General features: G+C 40.6%; 9 protein-coding genes across 9 annotated transcripts; 6 read left to right on the top strand and 3 right to left on the bottom strand.

Moving 5' to 3' along the window:
* Positions 1-1,879: 1,879 nt before the first annotated feature.
* Positions 1,880-2,442, top strand: BEWA_047490 (signal peptide containing protein). Its single transcript, XM_004831679.1, has one exon. It carries the CDS (start codon positions 1,897-1,899, stop codon positions 2,368-2,370), a length of 474 nt encoding a protein of 157 aa, XP_004831736.1. The 5' UTR covers positions 1,880-1,896; the 3' UTR covers positions 2,371-2,442.
* Positions 2,443-4,209: 1,767 nt separating this feature from the next.
* Positions 4,210-5,697, top strand: BEWA_047480 (conserved hypothetical protein; the record flags this gene model as incomplete). Its single annotated transcript, XM_004831678.1, has 1 exon — positions 4,210-5,697. The coding sequence occupies one exon, from the start codon at positions 4,210-4,212 to the stop codon at positions 5,695-5,697; it is 1,488 nt and encodes a 495-aa protein (XP_004831735.1).
* A 915-nt stretch (positions 5,698-6,612) lies between these two features.
* BEWA_047470 (conserved hypothetical protein) lies at positions 6,613-8,181 on the top strand (the record flags this gene model as incomplete). Its single annotated transcript, XM_004831677.1, has 1 exon — positions 6,613-8,181. One exon carries the CDS (start codon positions 6,613-6,615, stop codon positions 8,179-8,181), a length of 1,569 nt encoding a protein of 522 aa, XP_004831734.1.
* Positions 8,182-8,475: 294 nt separating this feature from the next.
* Positions 8,476-8,973, bottom strand: BEWA_047460 (signal peptide containing protein; the record flags this gene model as incomplete). The annotated part of the gene is made up of 1 exon (XM_004831676.1): positions 8,476-8,973. The coding sequence occupies one exon, from the start codon at positions 8,971-8,973 to the stop codon at positions 8,476-8,478; it is 498 nt and encodes a 165-aa protein (XP_004831733.1).
* Positions 8,974-9,957: 984 nt separating this feature from the next.
* Positions 9,958-11,151, bottom strand: BEWA_047450 (hypothetical protein; the record flags this gene model as incomplete). Its single annotated transcript, XM_004831675.1, has 1 exon — positions 9,958-11,151. The coding sequence occupies one exon, from the start codon at positions 11,149-11,151 to the stop codon at positions 9,958-9,960; it is 1,194 nt and encodes a 397-aa protein (XP_004831732.1).
* A 940-nt stretch (positions 11,152-12,091) lies between these two features.
* Positions 12,092-12,880, bottom strand: BEWA_047440 (hypothetical protein; the record flags this gene model as incomplete). The annotated part of the gene is made up of 1 exon (XM_004831674.1): positions 12,092-12,880. One exon carries the CDS (start codon positions 12,878-12,880, stop codon positions 12,092-12,094), a length of 789 nt encoding a protein of 262 aa, XP_004831731.1.
* A 1,320-nt stretch (positions 12,881-14,200) lies between these two features.
* On the top strand, positions 14,201-15,323 carry BEWA_047430 (hypothetical protein; the record flags this gene model as incomplete). Its single annotated transcript, XM_004831673.1, has 3 exons — positions 14,201-14,230; positions 14,264-14,295; positions 14,360-15,323. The coding sequence occupies 3 exons, from the start codon at positions 14,201-14,203 to the stop codon at positions 15,321-15,323; spliced, it is 1,026 nt and encodes a 341-aa protein (XP_004831730.1).
* A 114-nt stretch (positions 15,324-15,437) lies between these two features.
* BEWA_047420 (hypothetical protein) lies at positions 15,438-16,195 on the top strand (the record flags this gene model as incomplete). Its single annotated transcript, XM_004831672.1, has 2 exons — positions 15,438-15,445; positions 15,532-16,195. 2 exons carry the CDS (start codon positions 15,438-15,440, stop codon positions 16,193-16,195), a joined length of 672 nt encoding a protein of 223 aa, XP_004831729.1.
* Positions 16,196-17,907: 1,712 nt separating this feature from the next.
* BEWA_047410 (conserved hypothetical protein) lies at positions 17,908-19,344 on the top strand (the record flags this gene model as incomplete). The annotated part of the gene is made up of 1 exon (XM_004831671.1): positions 17,908-19,344. The coding sequence occupies one exon, from the start codon at positions 17,908-17,910 to the stop codon at positions 19,342-19,344; it is 1,437 nt and encodes a 478-aa protein (XP_004831728.1).

Genomic DNA, 19,344 nt, shown 5'->3' with positions numbered 1-19,344 from the left:
TGTGCAGTGTTTCATAAGGAGTCTACAATCTAAACCAGTATGCCTATGTATGTAAAGGAACTACCATTAATTAAGCATGCACACTCCAAGGGAGTGTGAACAAGATACCAAATTATGGTATTCCAGTATACCGCATTAATAGTAAGTCTCTATCCATCCACATGGTAGTCTATAACATGAGAAGTTTTGGATTTACATTTTACAGAAAAGATCTTCTATAGTGAGCTTGTAGGCAGTTCCGGCTCTACTATCATCACCAGCATGACAATGAGCATTCGTCTATCTTCAGGCACATAAGATTCCGTAAAGCTTATAAAACGATGACAATCATGTTGTCAAGCTGCAAAGAGCCATTTTTGAAGTCATGAGTAGAACCTTTGGTGTACCCTCCGAGTGGCTCCCAGTGTATGCAAGTTCATTTTCAAGGTTATCTTGAGCCAAGTACCTAAAAATCCTTCCGTATGTGTCCTTATTGTAAAACTTTGACTCTATTCTCATGGCCACTGTCATCACAAGTACCATGGCAAAGAGAAGAGCCATAACCAGCCTCTCATCAAGTCTTTCTGTGAGCCCAAAAGTTTGTTCAAGTGCACATTCCTTCCTCATTCTCTTCTTCCTGGAAAAATACTCGTAAGCGACTATTTTATAGTCTACTCTTCCGAGTGGATTCTGGATGACTGAGCAGAGCCTGTACCTCAAATACGTGGCCCTTGAGACTCCAGTAGACCCAAAAGTCAAATTTAACTCCCAGGATCCTGTCTTGGTGTTTAGAGGCGGAAAATGCGACTGCCACAAGTAGCTGGTGGGCGGGAAGGTTCAGCCCGTCTACTCGTCTCTATAGGAGCGCAACCACCGCAATTTGCGGAAGTTTACGCACAATTAAAACTTTAAATATAGTAACACCACTTTTACCGCATTTTTATTGGAATTTTCCCACCTTTCCGGAGAAATTTCTCCTTTGCCCTCCTTCCTTGCGTAGAAAATTCCACTCTCTTTTCCATTTGTCTAAATATAGTCATAATCCTCCATTTATTTAATATCTTGAACACAGCAGCCATTTATACCCTGAATTTCGTCTCCGGGATCCACCGTCTGGGCCATGGCTGAAATTTTGCTACTCTTGTGCCATCCGTCCATTTTGGGAGAAATCTCGTAAATGGGTAGGTAAGATAAAGGTTTGGGGGAGAATGAGTCTCTAATTTTGACTAGGATGACCAGGTACATCAACGGAGTTGTACGGAAACAGCTCAAGTCTCTACCGGTAATAGCGGAACAACTCGACATGCTCCCTCTGAAACACATTCCAGGGCTTTGGTACATCTCTTCATGTAATCATAACTGCTTTGGTAGACGTTTACGCTGGGCTAAATTTGGGTTTGGTAGGCTGGAATTTCTAGTAGAGATCATGTATAACATCAGGTGGACGAGATGTACCGGTTGGTTTAGACCATAGAGCCTTGCATGTACATCTCCAGTGGATTGATAGTTTACTGGATTTCATGATTCCGATCAAGGAGTCAAGGTTAGACAGATGGGTCATCCTCTTTTTCTACTACTGAGAATGACAGGATAGAGAGTTGAGGGAATATAGTCCTGGAAAATACCTCCTTTGTACCTCCTTCAGGTTGTCATCAAGGAGGTATTCCTCTAGAAGGAAGATAGTGAGCATAATGTTGTCTATGGAATAGACCAAAATTTAGTAGTAATGCAGAGCCATTCTCCACACTAGCATGTTACCAAGAGGTTCTCCAAGATTTTCTCATCCAGGAACTGTGAGAGTTTTCGTTTAAACATCAATTAATGACCTTTGTGGAGTGAATGCGGGAATGAATGGTTCTTCTCCACCCCATCCACAGTCTTATTCTTCCTTTACCTTCCCAATCTCAGTATTTCAAGATGAAGATTCTGGCATTGCTATGGGAAGTGTCTTTACTGGGACTATGCAATGCAAGTTGTTGTGGAGGCAGCACTAAAGATGACTCAACTGTCCTTGATCTTGCCAATCCAGATAAATCACTATTTAGCACGCTGAATGGGAGATTAGGAACAATTTATATGCTCGCATCTGGTAAAGAAATAACTGAGATATTTTACGGTAGAAGTAAAATATGGAAAGCTAAAGATGGACAAGGGTGTAAATGGGTTGAAGTAGCTATTGATAATAAGGGAAACGGAATGGCATATCCTACTATGAAAAACAAGGAATACACAAAAATTCCCTTTAACACTACTGTAAATAACACTGAAGATAGTTCTGCATCGAATCCATCAGGTGATAGTCCAGCAAATGAAGACAGAAATGGAGGAAGTAACCTAAATCTACAAGGTAGTAACAATGGTAATAAGACTCAGAAGGATACCAAACAATAATGCAGTACAAGATGCTGAGAGAAAACTACCCATTCAAAATGGTAGAAGCATCTTTAAGTAGACAACCGGAACATAGTTTCGCTCTCTATACATGTCAAAGACATCCTTATAGTCTCTGCATAGTAGATGGTAGGTCTCTGTAATCCTTCCTCTTACCACTTAGAATGATGAGTAAGCCTCTACAAGCCAACTACTATGCTAAATTCAGGTGACCTATCATGCAGATAACTCTCATTCCTCAGAGCCACAAGAGAGTCTCCAATTCATGTCTACACAGTATGGATGAATACGATCGAAGAACGAGTCCATAAGACCAACTTGTCTATTCATAAGAGACTCAAGGATGGTGGATCCTTCGCAAATATGCTCAAGTCTCTCAAAGTACTAGAGTGTAGAAAATCTTGTGAAAGTTTCCACTCAAAAGTGTTTAATGTGTACCCCGTGAAGAAGAAAGAGGCGATGTCGTAAGTCGGGATAATTATCACCACTAATCTCCATTATTTTCCCAGTCAGAGGAATTTTCTCCCTAAATCCGCCACTTTTCCATTCATAACATTCAGTCAGTTTCATTAATTCAGTAGAGTCTTTATGGGATGTATGAAATGAGGAATTAGGCAGGGAATGTCTTACACATTTTAGGCAGTAGCCGGTACGACTACTATAGAGACACTAATGCAGTTTTATAAGGATATAGAGTGGAGTATAGGATGATGTCAATACAGTTGAATAAGAACGTATACTAATTCTAGACTTTATGGACCGGGAATCTGCAGTGTACCCTCAACGGAGAGTCTATACAAGACTCTTCTTGATGGCTAAAGATGCAATGGATCCAGAGCTAATGTTATAACTGCAAGGGATAGAAATACCCATTCATCTCCACTTCGTCTCAGCGGACTAGAGATGGTCAGAATAAGCCTGTTATATTAGAGAGTGTTGGAGAAACTTTTTATATGTTACATAATTGGTGGACTGAACTGGAGATAATTGCACATTTAGAGGAGGTGGAGCATGTATACTAAGCAGTGGCACTAATTATCCATATATGGAAGCTCTGAACACTCTACTAATGCAGTTAAAGGACAGTAGTTAGTACTTAGAGACTTCATAGAAAGAGGTAGGCAAGTCTCTTCTAGACCATCTCTAGGTTCTTATACCTACTAGGCTTGAATCTACTCTGTCATAGTAAACCTGTACAACATGTTGGTATACAAAGTACTACATATGTAACTGAATAGACAGGACTCTTCGTGCTCCAGAGAGACTAAGAATGTGCTATTCATAGGTGAACCGGCAGTCAAGATACAAACTCATACCATACATGAGGTCTTTACGCAGATTAATGGCAGTAGATGCTCGAAAGAATGAATGTAAAGAATAATGGAAGGAGTTAGACATGCCCATTATACTGGACAGAGAGAGACGAAACAAACACGCCTTTGGAGGAAGAAGAGAGGTTTACGGATAGAACGCAGGGAAACCATGATGATAGACCATAAAGTGTAGAATAACCTCCATTTACCAGCGATATCGAGGCTACACCTATGGGGTCTAGAATCTCTTCTTCCTGGGCTCCATTCTTCCTCGGTAGTCCCTCATTCCTCTTGTCTACTAGAGTACATTTTTGATTTACATTTTAATAATATTGTAGCCAAAGGATGGCGGATTTCTTAGTACTATAGTTGCGAGGATAGACACAACTCTCCCATTGAGACATAACAGTGAGAAGGACTCTGAGATCAAGAGACTTCAAATGACCGCATCGTAACGATATCGCACTTGTTTCAAGAGTAAAATCACTAGACATATGGATCTGGAGTAGTCCAGGAAGAAAGCCATATGGGTGAGGAAAAGGGAGGCAATGTAGGCCTAAAGAAGGCTGTGGCATTCCTGTCTGGACTGGCCTTGTACCAGATGATTCATGTTGCAATATCTGCCGGTAACTTTACGGTAGGAAGATTTCAAATTCCTCAGAAATATGTCAGCCTGTACATCAACAGGATGATTATTTCGAATAGAGTCTTCTCATTGATTGGGATTACAGTTACTACGCTCTATGAACAGTTTAATGGACCCGCTATTCCATTACTGAACATCGGACTGTTCGTGCTTGTTGCACTATCCCACCTTTTGTTGTTGCTTACATATTGTTCAGGAGGAGCTCAGGGTCACATTACACTATACTACTGGATTGTTGTCGTAGTGGCTCTTATCATCGGAATGTGCTTTGTCTTCAGTGTTAAGTTGGCCAGTAATGAAATCATTTACCTTCTTGCGGCACTGCCCATATCCGGAATTCTGGCGTCCTCCTATCACATATCGTTCATTGTCATTTCTGAGTATTTTAACTTGTCAAACATATACTATTGGCTAGTCTTTTGGCAGTTGATATGTGCGATATCGCTGATATCGGTGACTACTGTGGTATGGATATTTGCGTATGGAAATGGAGGGACTCCAGGTGGTTCTAGTGGTTCTGGAAGTAGTAGTGGTAGTGAAGGACATAAAGGTTTTTTGACAGCATTAGGTCATGCACTATCTCCATTGTTATTGGTTGCATTTGGGTATGGAATGCAGAACATGTTTTATCCATCAGTAGCTCCATACAAAATCATTGGAATAGACAGAGGTTACAAGATTGATGTGGCGGTTTTATTCACGAGTGCTGTACCACCATTGTTATTCTTGTACCTTATATCCAAAGGAAAGGGTCCAAACAAGAAATGGAATACTGGAGATGCTGCATGGCATTATGCCTGGGCATTCTTCGGAATCGAGATACTTTGTGGAATGCTCTTCTTTTCGACTCTTCATTACCCAAATAGTGCCATGCCAAGAGCCATAAAGGATAGCATTTGGGGTCTCGGATTCTTCACAGTACTCTACGATTTCTCTGCACAAATGACTAGATGCATAGGAAGTAATGGAGTTGACAAGCAGGGAGGTAAAGATGCTCCCAAGATGAATACATTAAACCTGTTCTTTTGTTCCACCACACAAGTCATATTTGCTTTTCTAGGAGATGGATACATTAGAACATATCGCCAAGCGGAAGAAACTTCAGATTTATGGCCTACTGCTCACTATGGAAAACTCAGGGCCTTTTGGTTCTGGACTTGGAATACAACAAAAGTGGCTTGTAAAATGCTAAAAGGTGCATTCAGTACAGATGTTAGGGCTGAGATTCTTGTTAAAAAGGAGCATCTATTTATTGTCTACGATGACGCTCCTCCCGAGGATGACCCCTTCTTTGACCTTCCATTTATTAAAAAGAAGGAAGAGTCTCTAGATAAACACAGCTTAAAGGGAGCACACATTTTTCACTAATCTCCCATCACAAATGTAGTCTTTTCACAACTCTGCAGTTTTACAACGCTAAAACACTCCTAACTCATTTCATTTCTATACTCACTCCCATCGTTGTAATTATGCAGGGTATCTCAGATTCATTCATTCTCCATAGAGAGCCTTGCGAATGTATATGCCATAATGACAACCACTGCAGAATGAGACTGAGAGGCAGGTAAGCCTCCAGAACGGGTGATCACAACTTTGGCACCTTTTGTAGATATGCCATCTTCCCTGCCAATAGACAAACTTTAGATTCTAATATTACCCATTCTCATTCATAAGACGTCTAGCAACGGTGTATTCCGGAACTGCAAGAAGGAATGGGCACCTAAATAGAGGACTAGGGAATGGCTGTAACGGCCATAAAACTCCAAATTGGTGGTAGCCAGACCGCTAAAGTGGTCTAAATATATGAATAAAGGTTTAAGGAGGTGATGAGATCGAAGGAAGAATACTAGAAAAAACGTTTAGGAGTAAAAGAATTAAATTTGTATCAAAGAATAGACTGAGAAAACCTGGAGAGCAATAAGCATGAGGAGGACATACCGGTAGAATAAAATACGGAGATTATTATAGGCATTAGTGAAAAATCTCAATACTGTGCTCTAAGGCGATTTCCAGGCAATGAGCTATGGGGTCTGGTAGATGTTCCCGGAGAATCCTCCGAGGTCCTCTCATTCCTTCCTTTATTTTTAAATGTACTATATCTGTACCCAGAGCCAATAGGATGGGTTATATGTTTGCAAAATTTCAAAGAGAATAGTGATGTGTTCGTCTTGTCTTTTCTTTTATTCCTTTGGAAGGATGAGGAAGACAAGGTTTTTATTCTTCTTGGATTTAGCCTGAGACATGGACCGGAAGACGCATTAAAGGGGTTATAAAGGGTTAAGGATGAGTAAGGAAGGAGAAGAGACTAATAATCGAGATAGGCTGAGGAAGTTCACGGCATTCCTGTCTGGACTGGCCTTGTACCAGCTCCCTCATATAGCATTTTCTGCTAGTAGGTACACGCTGGTTAGGTTCCAGGTTCCATCGGCATACGTGGGTCTCTTTATCAACAGGATGATTATATCCAGTAGGATTTTTTCTCTCATCACCATTGGACTTGCGACGATGTGTGATCAGTTTGGAATGCCAGGTATCATACAAGTAGGAAAGGCAAGTGTTATATTCCTAGCAGCATCCTTGTCATCCATACTCTTTGTCTACTGCATTGGAGGGGAACAGGGCTATCTCACCCTCTACTACTGGACCATTTCTATCTCCTCTATGGTACTTGGAGCTTCTTTTGTTTTTGTGGTAAAGATCGTCTCCAAGGAGATTGTATACCTGATGGCTGCTTTGCCCATAACTGGTATCGTAGTATCGTCATATCACCTTGCCTTCTTGATGATCACCAACTACATTACAGTCTCTGACATTCCATTCTGGATCGTCTTTTGGCAGATTATCATTGGGATCACGATAGTTAGTTTGACTGTTGTCATGTTGTATTCAGTTTATGATAATGATAAGCCAGATGAGGGTAAAGAGAAGAAGACCGAAGAGAGTAAGTCTACAGAGAAGACTGATAATCGTTCTACAGGTACAACAGAAGGTTCTACTGGGGGTAACACCTGTACCTGTGTTCGCAGTGATAGTGAAGGTGGCACTCAGGAATGTAAAGAGGGTTTCATGGAGGCAGTTGGCAAGGCATGGTCACCTCTCTTGCTGGTAGCTTTGGGATATGGTCTTCAAAATGCCTTTTATCCGGGTATAGCCCCTTACAAACTCACTACAATGACAAAGGGCTATAACATAGAGTTGACTGTTTTATTCACAAGTGCCATACCTCCATTGGTTATCATTGCCCTGAAGGAAAAGAAGAATAATATAGCTCCAAATGTTTCATGGAAAGAATATCCCGGATGGCATTGGTCTTGGCTATTTTTCCTATGCCAAATGCTCTGTGCAGTGATCTTCCTTTGGTGCCTTCATTTCCCAGGGTGGAGTATATCAAAAGCAGTAAAGGGTAGCATGGCACTTTTAGGTTTTCTCACAGTTACATATGATTTTTGTGCTCAGTGTACCAGAAATATTGGAACGAGCGGAGCCTCCATGCAGGGTTGTAAAGAGAACTCTAGGATGGACACACTAAACTCCTTTTCGTACTCATTCTCACAAGTCATCTTTGCGTTTCTGGGTGACGGTTACCTCAGAGTATACTCCAAGTATGAGAAGGATCGGAGTAAATGGCCTACCAAACACTATGGCAACTTTAGGGCATTCCGATATTGGATTTGGACAGCCACAAAAGTTTCATTTGGCAATATAGGAACCGCATTTACCACAGATGTTAGAGGTGCTATTCAGACAAAGAAGGAGTTTCTCTTTATTGTCTATGAAGATGAAATGGATAATAGTAGCGAGCCACCTAAGACGAAGAATCCTACAGTAATGAAGATAGTTCACGATATATAGTTGTGGCAAACATTTTTCAACTATACGCCACTATAAATGCAGTATTTTCACGCCCCTGCAGTTTTAATTTGTTTTACTTCTGTGCACGCACTTTGATATGGTTAGTTTATGGTACATGCTTGTTCCTAAAAATGTTCCTGGAATAAGGAGGATGCATTGGAAAGATACTAATCATTCATGCCTATAAGTGTAAGAGAGACTACCATTAGTTAGACATGTACACTCTAACGGAGTGTGAACAAGGCATCGAATTATGGTATTGCATTGTGTATTTAGAGTATACATGAGGAGTCACTACTGAGAAGCTTGAGCTGGACTAGCGATATACTTTATCATCTCCTCTATCTTCTTGTCCAATTCCTCCTTCTTTAGCTCCTTCCACTGCCCACCAGTTTTCACAAAGTACCTGGACTGATCGTTATTACCACCACTTAAAAATACGGTTACGAGGACGTAGTCTTCCTTCTCAAACGATCCTACGATTTCACACTTTTCATCCTCTTCAGCCTCCCAGATGGGAGCTCCATTTTCTACAACGGAAGATATATAAAAGGCATCCTTTGGAAGGTATAGCTTGTACTTAAAACAACTACCGTCCTTTATATGCAGATCCAAGTTTGTATCATCAGGTTTGGCAATATCAAGGCCAACGGGCGCGGTTGTCTCAGCAGGAGAAAGACCCTCGGGAGTTTCTGTAAAGGCCCCCTTTAATGCTCCTTTAGCGCCATCATCATCTCCACAGCGGCAGAGTCCCACTAGACATACCGTCCATAGTACTGCAAGAACCTTCATCTTTTATACTCTATATTCGTCCAAATAAAAGTTTTACTATTCATATAGGCACGAATTACAGCTCCAAATCGCAAAAACGTAAGCATGAACGGGGAGTAGCTATAGGCCGCTGAAGCAAGAAACGACGAGCATGCGCCTCTATCGTCTTACATTTAAAGCACAATGGAAAGAAGATCAAAAGCCTCAAAAGTGTGAGATATGGCAGAGCTGAAAAGTCCCCTTATTCCTTTAATAATGCTGTAGACTCGCCTACTGGGAGTCGAACCCAGGAACGAGAGATGGTGGGGGTAAATAACACTCTTGGCCGGAATCTTAACCTCAAAATTCGCCAGCCCGGTACATGGCATACATAGACAGTTGTAATGGTTTGTAAATCACCTCTGGTTTGGGATGAACGGGGATGGCTGAAGGAAGAGACTGGGAAGATGTCCAAATGCCCAGCTTCTAAACTGAATGAGTTCCACGTTCTTCTTCCTTTAGTAGTGCTACATTAACCAACTTGGCCATAGTATTTCTATAAGTGCGCTGTTACAGAGAGTGAAAAGTTGAGGATCCCCAAGGATACACAGTCCACTCAGCAGTAAATACGCCCAGGATAGCTTAATTAATATATATTGCTAGAGGCAGTTAAACAGACGGTTCCGGATAATCTCAAAGAGCTGTACGAATGAAAAGTCCAAAAGAATGAGTATTAGATGAATGGAGAACCTGAAAGGCTAAAAGAGCTGCTGCATGCCAAGGTGAGAATGGAGACTACATGAGCGAAGCGAATGGGCGAGTATACACTTCCCCGTAGGCTTTAGCCGGAGGGAGAGTAGTTACCTATGGGAGCCCAAGGAAGAGAGGTTAACAGCATAGTACAGACAATGACCCAACAAGAACAGAAACAACTAACATGAAACAAAAACAAACCAACAAATTAAGACCAACTACTCAGTACATACTCCCTAGTCTCCCTACTGGAGAGTATCCATCCATAGAGTCTCAAATCTGTCTAACCCAATGATCTCCCTTATAGCGATTATAAAGCTTCCATCCTCCAAAAAATGTTGCGCCAGCTCCGGCAAGAGAACCAGATAAGGCATATCCAAGAGTAGCGAAAGCAAAAGGCTCAGCACCAGTAACTTTAGCAGTTTCTCCAGTAGTTTGACTAGCAGTTTGAGCAGTAGGAGTAGATTCTTCAGCAGAAGCTTGAGGACTAGCAGGTTCAGGAGGATCAGGATTTTTTTGAGAAGCAGCTTTGGGAGGTTCAGGGCACGGTTTATAGCTGCTACATCCACCTGTACTCTTGAGTACAGTCACGAGCTCATTCCATTGGTTACATTTAAGGCTACCGAAATTTATGGGTGTTATGCCTTGGAGTTTACCGGAGACATTTTTCCATTCTTCATCTCCATTACCATTCTGGTACCATCCTTTAACTTTGTCTCCACCTTCAACGTATATTAATAAAGGATTCTTACCGTTACAGTAAAATGCATAAACGGTGAGGGAACTATTTCCAGAATTTTCGAGGTTAGGAATATTTATTCTCTTTTTATTAGAACGATCCCTATAGTATATACCAGCAACTAATATTCCTTGGTCAACATCATGTTTAAAGTAGGGAACAGAACTTGTGCTCTTATGTATCTCACAAGAAACTTTTCCGCTAGTAACGGAGATCTTTCCTGTACTGGTACTATGGTAAGTACAACAATATTTATTTCCTGTTCCATGGGCATTTTCTGTAAGATTTATGGCAACTGCTCGGTTGAACAAACAGTTTAGGTTGTCAAGTTTAGTCTCAAGGGCTTCACCAGAGAGTTGATGTTGTCCAATCCAACCAGTACTACTATTATTATCCTTGGAATAATATGTAGTTCCACCCTTTGTGGTAACTCCTACTATGAGTGACTTACTAGTATCACTAGCCCAGTAATGGGCAGAAACTGAGGTTACCCTTTCAATCCTACCTATAACAGGGATCTTTGCACTACTATCATCTTTAACTTCTAAGAGTGTGAATGGTTCCCCGGTAGAGTCTCTATGGGTGTACTTGTAGAAATTAGATCCAGGAGGTTCAGAGGTTTTTTTGACGGTAATTTGCTTACCAGTTCCGGTAGAAGTACTTGCTTGATATGTGATAGGATTACCATCATTTCGTTTTTGTGAGAGATCAATGACTACTTTTGCCATTATTTATAGGGAGTACAAACCATGATGATCTGGACAGGTTCTTAGACATTGATATTACAGTTCCATCATGATTCTCACCCATCTTCCATGTTCAGAGTTTTGCCTCTACATAAAGCCTTGTCGCTATGTGCCACATCTGGATCAAGTAGTTCCTTCATCTAGTCGTACCTCCTCATCCATAGACAACCATTCATCCTCCCTCACAACTAGCTCACCGTCAGAGAGACTATCCACAGAACAAGATGAACAACTGTCAACACAGTCCTCAGTAGTACAGTCAACACTCACGTCAGTAGAAATTAGTTCGTCTATACACTCTCCATAAAATTCCACCGAGCCCACAAATAGCAAAGATCATGTAATGAGAATCATGTACACAAAATCTGTTACGATTTAGTCGACAGTCCCTCAAGGGTCCTAAAGAATGTGTAATGTCTGCAATGAGACTTACTGGAACTTTTATCCTTTATATTCTACCAGACATCCATTATAGCCGTCTGGACTTTCTTTCCCTCGATCCGTCTCTGCGTTTGGAACCTTTATTGAGACCGTCTGTCCCTGGGTAAGAATATAACACTCTATGAGAAGCTCCAGAGCCCTTAACGTAGAACCTCCAGGACCTATAAGACGTTGCCTCCTCTTTATAAATTTATCCTTGTTTCGCAACATGCCATTGTCAAGCGCCTTTTGGCTGTTAGACCGGGCATAACATTCTTGCCACATCTAGATTTGAGGCTTCCAGCCAGTGTTTAGGCGATGTAAATTGTGAGTCTGTAGTGCCTAGTAGGCTATATACTGCATTATATATTGAGCATATGCGAGTCAGTATTTAGACTCTGGAGTAGTAGACTGTTCCATCTTTAGGTCCCTTAGCTTATTGAATAAGTCTTTTTGTGCGAGATATTCCAATTCAGCAAATTTATGATCATACTCTTTCTTCTCAATGGAAGTCCATCCACTCTTCACCACTCTTTTCAAAGTACTTCCATCTCCTTGATAATCTTTCCACCACAATCATCTCAAGTAGTCTTACATTCTCTTTCCTATAAACAAGGCAAGAAAGGCAGTAATCATAGCCATCAAAGTCTTCTTCTGATCCATATCTACTACCAGGCTTTGTGGGTTCCCATATGGACCTAGTCCCATCATTTACTTTTACAGCAAGATATCCAGCCTTTGGATAAAAGTGTCTAGTAGTAATACCCACTATGTCAGTCTCAAAAGTGATGCACTCTTTAGTGTCCTTAGAAGCAGAGAGATCAATGGTCGAATCTGATATCCATTCTGTAATAACTTTCAAAGTTTTCATCTTTGCATCATGATCATCACAGGATACCCATTTACCATCTTTAAGTTCAAGATAAGTTTCCTTAGAAGTGCCAGATGAAGTAGTTACTAGAAGGACCAGTTCAGGTTTACCATCCTTATTGAGATAAACTCTGGCATGGCCAAATGTCTCTCCATCTTCAGGAATCCAGATAGCCTCACTGCCGTTCGCAAGCTTGGAGACGCTAACACCCTTCTTTGGAACAATGAGTCTTATGGCATTACCGTCAAAGGTGTAGTCGAAGGATTGGCACAGTATTCTACTCGGATGAGAGATATTTAGAGAAGTATCCTCTCCAGATTCTCCAATCAATGCCTTTGCTTTCTCAAGGGATTCTCTGTGCTGAAAGTGTATCCCAGAGGGCCATCGTAAGGAATTTAGGAGGTATAGTGAACATGCCATTATTAAAAGTGCCGTACTTGTAAGTGTATCATCTATTGCACGGGTAAAAGGTTAATATGCGCTAGTTTAGAGGTCATCCGACTGAGGGGAATAATGAAGTTTTCCTTTAAACAGACTCATCCTCATGCTTTCCAGTCGTTCCAACTACTTTATGTTGTCCTACTTGTATCAAAATTTGGAAGTATCCAGATAACGCAAGAAAGGGCAGTGTTAGTGATGATCATCGAGCCTGTGTCTTCTGCCTTGTCAGTGTCCAGAGCATCATCCATGTTAATTCTCAATACATTCACCAGCTTTTACTCACATTGTATATTCAGGTGTATTATAACTGCATTCTCTATCCTCATAAAACTGCATTAGTGTCTATACTAGCCGTACCGGCCATAGCTCTAGAAGTGTGTAGACACCCCCGCCTAATTCCTCATTTCATACATCCCATAAAGAGTCTACTCAACTATTTATACTGACTGAATGTTATGAACAGAAAACTGGCGGGTTTAGAGAGAATTTTCCTCTGCTTGAGAAAATAATGGAGATTAGTGGTGATAATTATCCCGACTTACGACATCATTTTACGTGGACTGCACATTAAACTTGTGACCGAATTGGACCAGAGAATGGACTTATTTTCTGCTTAAACACTCTGGTATACCCGGTTAAACTGGGTGATTTCATGATTTACTTACACCTTTTACGGTAGACCATTTCTTCGTCTATCTATAGGGAATAATACACTGTTTAAGCTCCGTAATGAGGACTTCTTGTAGATTTATAGAGCAACCATAGAGGAATAGAGTAACGCGTAACAGGTTCCTTTGCGTGACTATCCATGCACATGATGTTAGTTCTAAAGATAGGAACTGTGTACGGAAGACTAATGGAGGAAGTGGTTGATAGAGATGTAGCGTCTACTGAACATTCTTTAAGTGGAAGTAGTCACCTTGAACATGGAGGATGAATTAGCATCTGAGAACTAACAACCTGACACTCTTAGGTAGTAGCCCAGGATCACGTCCTCATCCGGCGTCACCATTAACATACAAAAGAATACTGGACAAGGAGCTGGATCTACTAACCGAGATGTTAGACTGGAAAAGTCTGAGGATCCTCAAGGTTCTGGCTTCTATAAGTTCACACATGTAGCATCTACTACTATTCCTTTCACTGTCGAAAAAGTACAGTCTGGAAGCAGCAATGTGCCTGATATAAGACCTAAAGAACCTATTTACTACTATTCTATATGGTATTGGTTCGGAGACCCTAATCACAACAAGCCTATTCTCATAGAAATTGGGGAGAAAGGTGGTACTTATAAGTATCATGAAACTAAGGGAGATGACAATGGTTGGAGTATATATAACCTTCGATCTAATCAGCTCTCAGGTGAGCCCCTTGAGCAGGAACTTATTGTTGCAGTTATCATAATAAGACCGAAGAGGATGTCACTATTGACATTGGACACAACCCTAGTACACTTAGTCCAACTGGTGTAGCAAATGAATATACATACAATTACGGTAGTGCCTCAAACGACGAGGTAACTGTCACTGAGACTAAAAATCCTAAAGGCTTGGAAGGATATATAAAATGTGAACACAAGCCAAACAATGGTAACGCAATTAAAGCTATAACGTATAAAAGGCAACCTACCACTGGATTATCTGATGCGGGAACTCATAAAAGTGTAACTGTCTATTTTTGGGAATGGGATCTTGGGTATATTAACCCTTTACTTGTTAAACTAGGAAATGATGAAAAGTACTATCTAACAAGTGATAGCAGTACTTGGACTAGTGAGAAACATATAACATCTACTACTCTCAGACAGAAGTTAGATGAACAAAACTGTAAAAGAAATCAGGCCCATCAAGTTGACCTCTCACAAACTCATACCAAGAAAAATAGTTATAGGTGTTTGGTGTCAACGTGCGACGTGGAAATTTCTGTACAACCAAGGACACCCTCAGGACTCTCTAATTATTGGCATACTATAGATAGCATCTCTAAGTACTCCATCTCCAAATTTTTTGCTGGAGCTGTGGAGCAGACAGGAATACCTGCTTCAAAGGATATCACTGGTATTAGCGTATACCTTTATCCTCAGTCCTCTGGAACTCCTTTGCTTTTTTACATCTCTAGTCCAGTAAGTAAATGGTTTAGTAAATACATTGGAGATAATGATTGGAAGAATGAAGATAGCTTAACTCAAGCCCCTAATACTGAAGATAAAATTCCTTCCAATATTCAGAATCTCCAGAAACTCTCCACTCCAAAAGTTACAATAGATGTTTCTCGGTCAGATAGTAGTGCATACCGGCCTGAGGATTATAATATACAGTTCCGTGGTAGTAAGGGCCAAGTTGGTTCTTCTAACTTCTACAAAATTACATATATTGAATCATCAAATCAACCATTTCAAAGTCAAGAGTGTTACACACTGTGAAAGGACTATTCTACAAGGTAATTCACCGATCCGAGAACAATATTAACATTGGAAAAATTAAACAGAATGATGTTGATTTAGTCGGTTTTAATGCTGAGTTGGGAAAGCATAAAAATGTTGCTGTATACTTTTTTCTTGATAAATCTGAGAGTCTTGCAACTCCTTTGATAATCCAATTTGGAGACAAAGATATATATTATACGTATAGATCTATAAATGATTGGGAAAGAAATAATTCAATAAATTCTACCACACTCGCAACTGATCTCCTTAAGCAAAGATCTAAGAGGAATAAAGCTCACAAAATAGAACTTTCTAGTGACTCTAAATATAATTGTTTCATTTGTGAAGTCCAGATTAAAGTAGAGAAACAGAAGAATTATGCACAGTATAGTTTTTACAAACACTATATTGCGGAAGAGGGTCATTTTTCTGCTTCTTCATTTGTTATTGGAAATGCTCCTCAGACAGGTATTACCCTTCCGAAAGGAATAGAATACTTGTATGTATACTTTCACCCTGGCAAAAATGGATCTCCTCTTATTATTTACATACCTCCGGAAGATGATGAACGTTCCACTAAAGGCACATGGTGGAAGAAATCTTATAGGAAGGGCGCTATTTGGGAAAAGGAAGGAAAGGATATGTCACCACCTAATCCGTCTGAGGACCCTACAATTGTGGAAATAATTAGTGAAATTCCGGAAAATGCTCCTGCAATAAATCAACAAACTTCTTCCGGGACAAAAACGGCGGCTTCTGTTTTAACTCCACTAGCTGCTACCGGAGTGACTGAAACTGCAAATTTCTTCCTTAATCCAAGCTGGAGTATAATTAGGAGAGTGAGTACTATTTTTAGCACCGCTGTATAGTAGAACACTACTAAAGACACTCTTCTAGTATGCTCTCCTATCCTTGCCCATTAGACTCCCTCTGGACTACTCTCTTGTTGGTATACTGGAATGCTAGAGAGTCTCTCACTTTAACTCTTGGTCTACACCATTCTCGTTTTCTTATAATGCTGTATGGCAAACACAGTAAGCTATCCGACCATAGGGAGGAGTATATGCAGCAGAGGTGAGAGGTCCAAGGGCTGCCTATTGAGAAATAAAATCTAGAAAATAAGGAGTAAGTTAGTCCGAGATCTATGAAATGAACATGGAAGAGGATCTCAAATACCATCAAAATGTGACAGAAATAGAAGTATCTATAGAGCACAAGGTAGACACAGTCGGTTACTATATGGAAGGGAAACCGATGGACCAAAGGCCTTTTTAGTTCTTAGATAAATGCAGTAACCTATTAAAATTAAGCTCACTTTAAAATGCAGAAATATTCTTGAGATAAATGGTGAATGAGGGCATTTTTGAGCAACAACGGAACCACTGGACAGATTTAAATATTCCGGAAATGCAGACATCCTAACTCCAAAATACCATTAAAATGCTTTATATTCACGCACTATTTGAATAAAGTAGTTATCCTATACCATCTTTAGACAGTTTGTGAATGTAGGGATCCCTGTCAAAGCTTCTTTACACCCAAAGCCAAGTCTCCTGGAATTTTACGGAAGTTCTTCCAAAAATGGGCATTAGCGACACGAATAGTGTATTTAAACATCTTGTTGTTTTATAGTAGGCCATTTACCTACACACGAGCCAAAGGACATAAATCTACCATCTGCTTGCCACGTGAACTGCAATATGGTACCAATAAGATGACCAGAGACCATTAAAGCACGCGATGCACCAGGGACTAGAAGACATGTATAACCTTCAATGTGGAAAATTGCCTACAAGGGGAGTAAAGAGCAAATTCGTTTCTCTTGTAAAAACAAACAGAGAAAATACCAGAAGCTCGTGGAGGTCATGGGAGCAAACACTTTGCCTCTATTTATTACAACCAGATTGGTAACACATGCCCTTTAATACGTACCTATTTGTGCCCTAAAAATCTTAGAAACGGCCTGTAATAATGAAGTACCAACTTGACTAGAATTCCACGATTACGCTCAGTCCAAGTGATCCATTATGCAGGTCAGTAGGGGCTCATACCCACCGCTAAAACCAAACATGCAGGGGTAACTTGCAAAGCTTTAAAAACTCTAACGAAAATATCAATAGACTGGGCCCATTGAATAATGTCTATTAAGGTCTCTGAAACTCTCCAGGGATGACTAGACAGAGGAGAATACAGAGGAATTGGAGAGGAAACAAGATGGTAGACAGACTTGTATTGGCACCAAAGAGTAAATAAACGCCAAAACATTTAGAGAAGAAAAGAGAATAATTTTCTTCGCTGAAGAAGAATTTTCCTCGCTACCATGGGGCATAGAATCCGTTCTTCCTGGCCCAGGAATAGGATCACTCCCATCTTGTATTCTCTTGGAAAACGTGACAAAGTTTGGTTTGTATGGATTACAGAGGCTGTATTGACTACCATCTCTCATGTCTAGTACTGTTAACTATGCATAGTCACCTACTTTGTCTAGAACGTTTCTACAAGATGAGAATCAGGAGCCGTTAAATGAGTGTCTTAAGGCACCAGCACTTGGAAATTATAACTAGTTACAAGTGTCTATGGGATGAACAGTATGTCTGACGGGAAGAAACAGGCGGCTGCCTTCTTGGCAGGCTTTACTTCTTCTCAGTTGTTCATTCTCATGGTTTCTTCTGGGAGTTATGCGGTGGACAGGTTTATGCTTCCCAGGAGTTACGTGGGAATGTACATTAACAGGACTATTATTGCATTCAGGCTGTCTACATTCATTGGATCGCTTCTTCTTAATATACCAGTACTTAGCATTGAGGAATTTAAAAAGGGCCTTAACATTGTTTCTACGGTATCCATTTGGTTATATTGTCTATCCTTCCTAGCTCTGCTACTGATATATTACAATGGAGGGAAAAAGGGACACATTATGTACTACTACTGTGCGATCATTTTCGCATCGATTGTATACGGTTCAAATAACGTCTGCCTTCCGGCTGTAATAGGGAAGGATATGCCCTTTTACGTAGGTTCTATCCAGTTATCTGCCGTCATGGTTTCCGCTTACCAGTTTTTGTTCACAAAGATTGCAAAGGCATGGATGGTCACAAATATTCCATACAAGTTAATTGTCGGACAATTATCACTTGTAGTGTTTGTATCTGGGATATCTGCAATATTGTGGTCAGTTGCATATGCAGATGCTAATATCACTGGTGGAAGTACTAATTTTAATGGAATAGGTAAGGCCTTATCTCCAATTATGTTGACTACTTTGGGATTCGGAATGCAAAATCTCTTCTATCCTGCTATTGCTCCTTACAAATTTATTGGAATGGGTCCTGGTTCTAAGATTTCAATGGCTGTCTTATTCACAAGCACAATACCAGGTATGACTATCTTTGCCATGTCTCAGGGTGGTGCAAATCTTGGTCCAAATCAACCATGGAAAGGATGGCATAGTGCATGGGCCTTTTATTTAATAGAGTTATTACTTGGACTGTTGTTTCTCCTGTCTTTGCACTATCCAGGGGTCTCAGAATTTTTTGGTATGAAAAGTGGCTGCATGATTGCTGTTTTTACAATATTATATGATTGGTGCGTTCAGACGACTAGAGCCGCTGGAATGGGTGGAGCTGCTATGCAAACAGGAAGTAATAACCCGGCAATGGCTACTGTTAATGCCTTTGGATTTTCTTTGGCCATGCTAAGTTTTGCATTCATGGGCAACGGGTATCTCACAACGTATAGACAGGCTGAACAAGATAGAGACAACTGGCCTACCAAACACTTTACCACAAAAAAGGCATTCTGGTACTGGTACTCGAGTTCAGCCAAAGGTGCCTATAGAACCTGCATGACGTCTTATACAAGGGATATCAGGGGCACCATTCTCGGAAAGAAGGAGCATCTCTTTATTGTCTATGAAGATACTCCACCTGAAGATGAAGATCCCTTCTTTGATCTACCATTCATTAAGAAGAAAGAAGAGGTCGAATGCACACCATATCCGTTTGTGCCTCCTTACTAA

Source organism: Theileria equi (genome assembly GCF_000342415.1).
Source record: "Theileria equi strain WA chromosome 4 map unlocalized gcontig_1105316255041, whole genome shotgun sequence".
In the NCBI taxonomy this organism is placed as follows: Eukaryota; Apicomplexa; class Aconoidasida; order Piroplasmida; family Theileriidae; genus Theileria; species Theileria equi.
The sequence above is the reverse complement of the archived record's forward strand: the minus strand, read 5'-3'. Positions and strand labels throughout refer to the sequence as shown.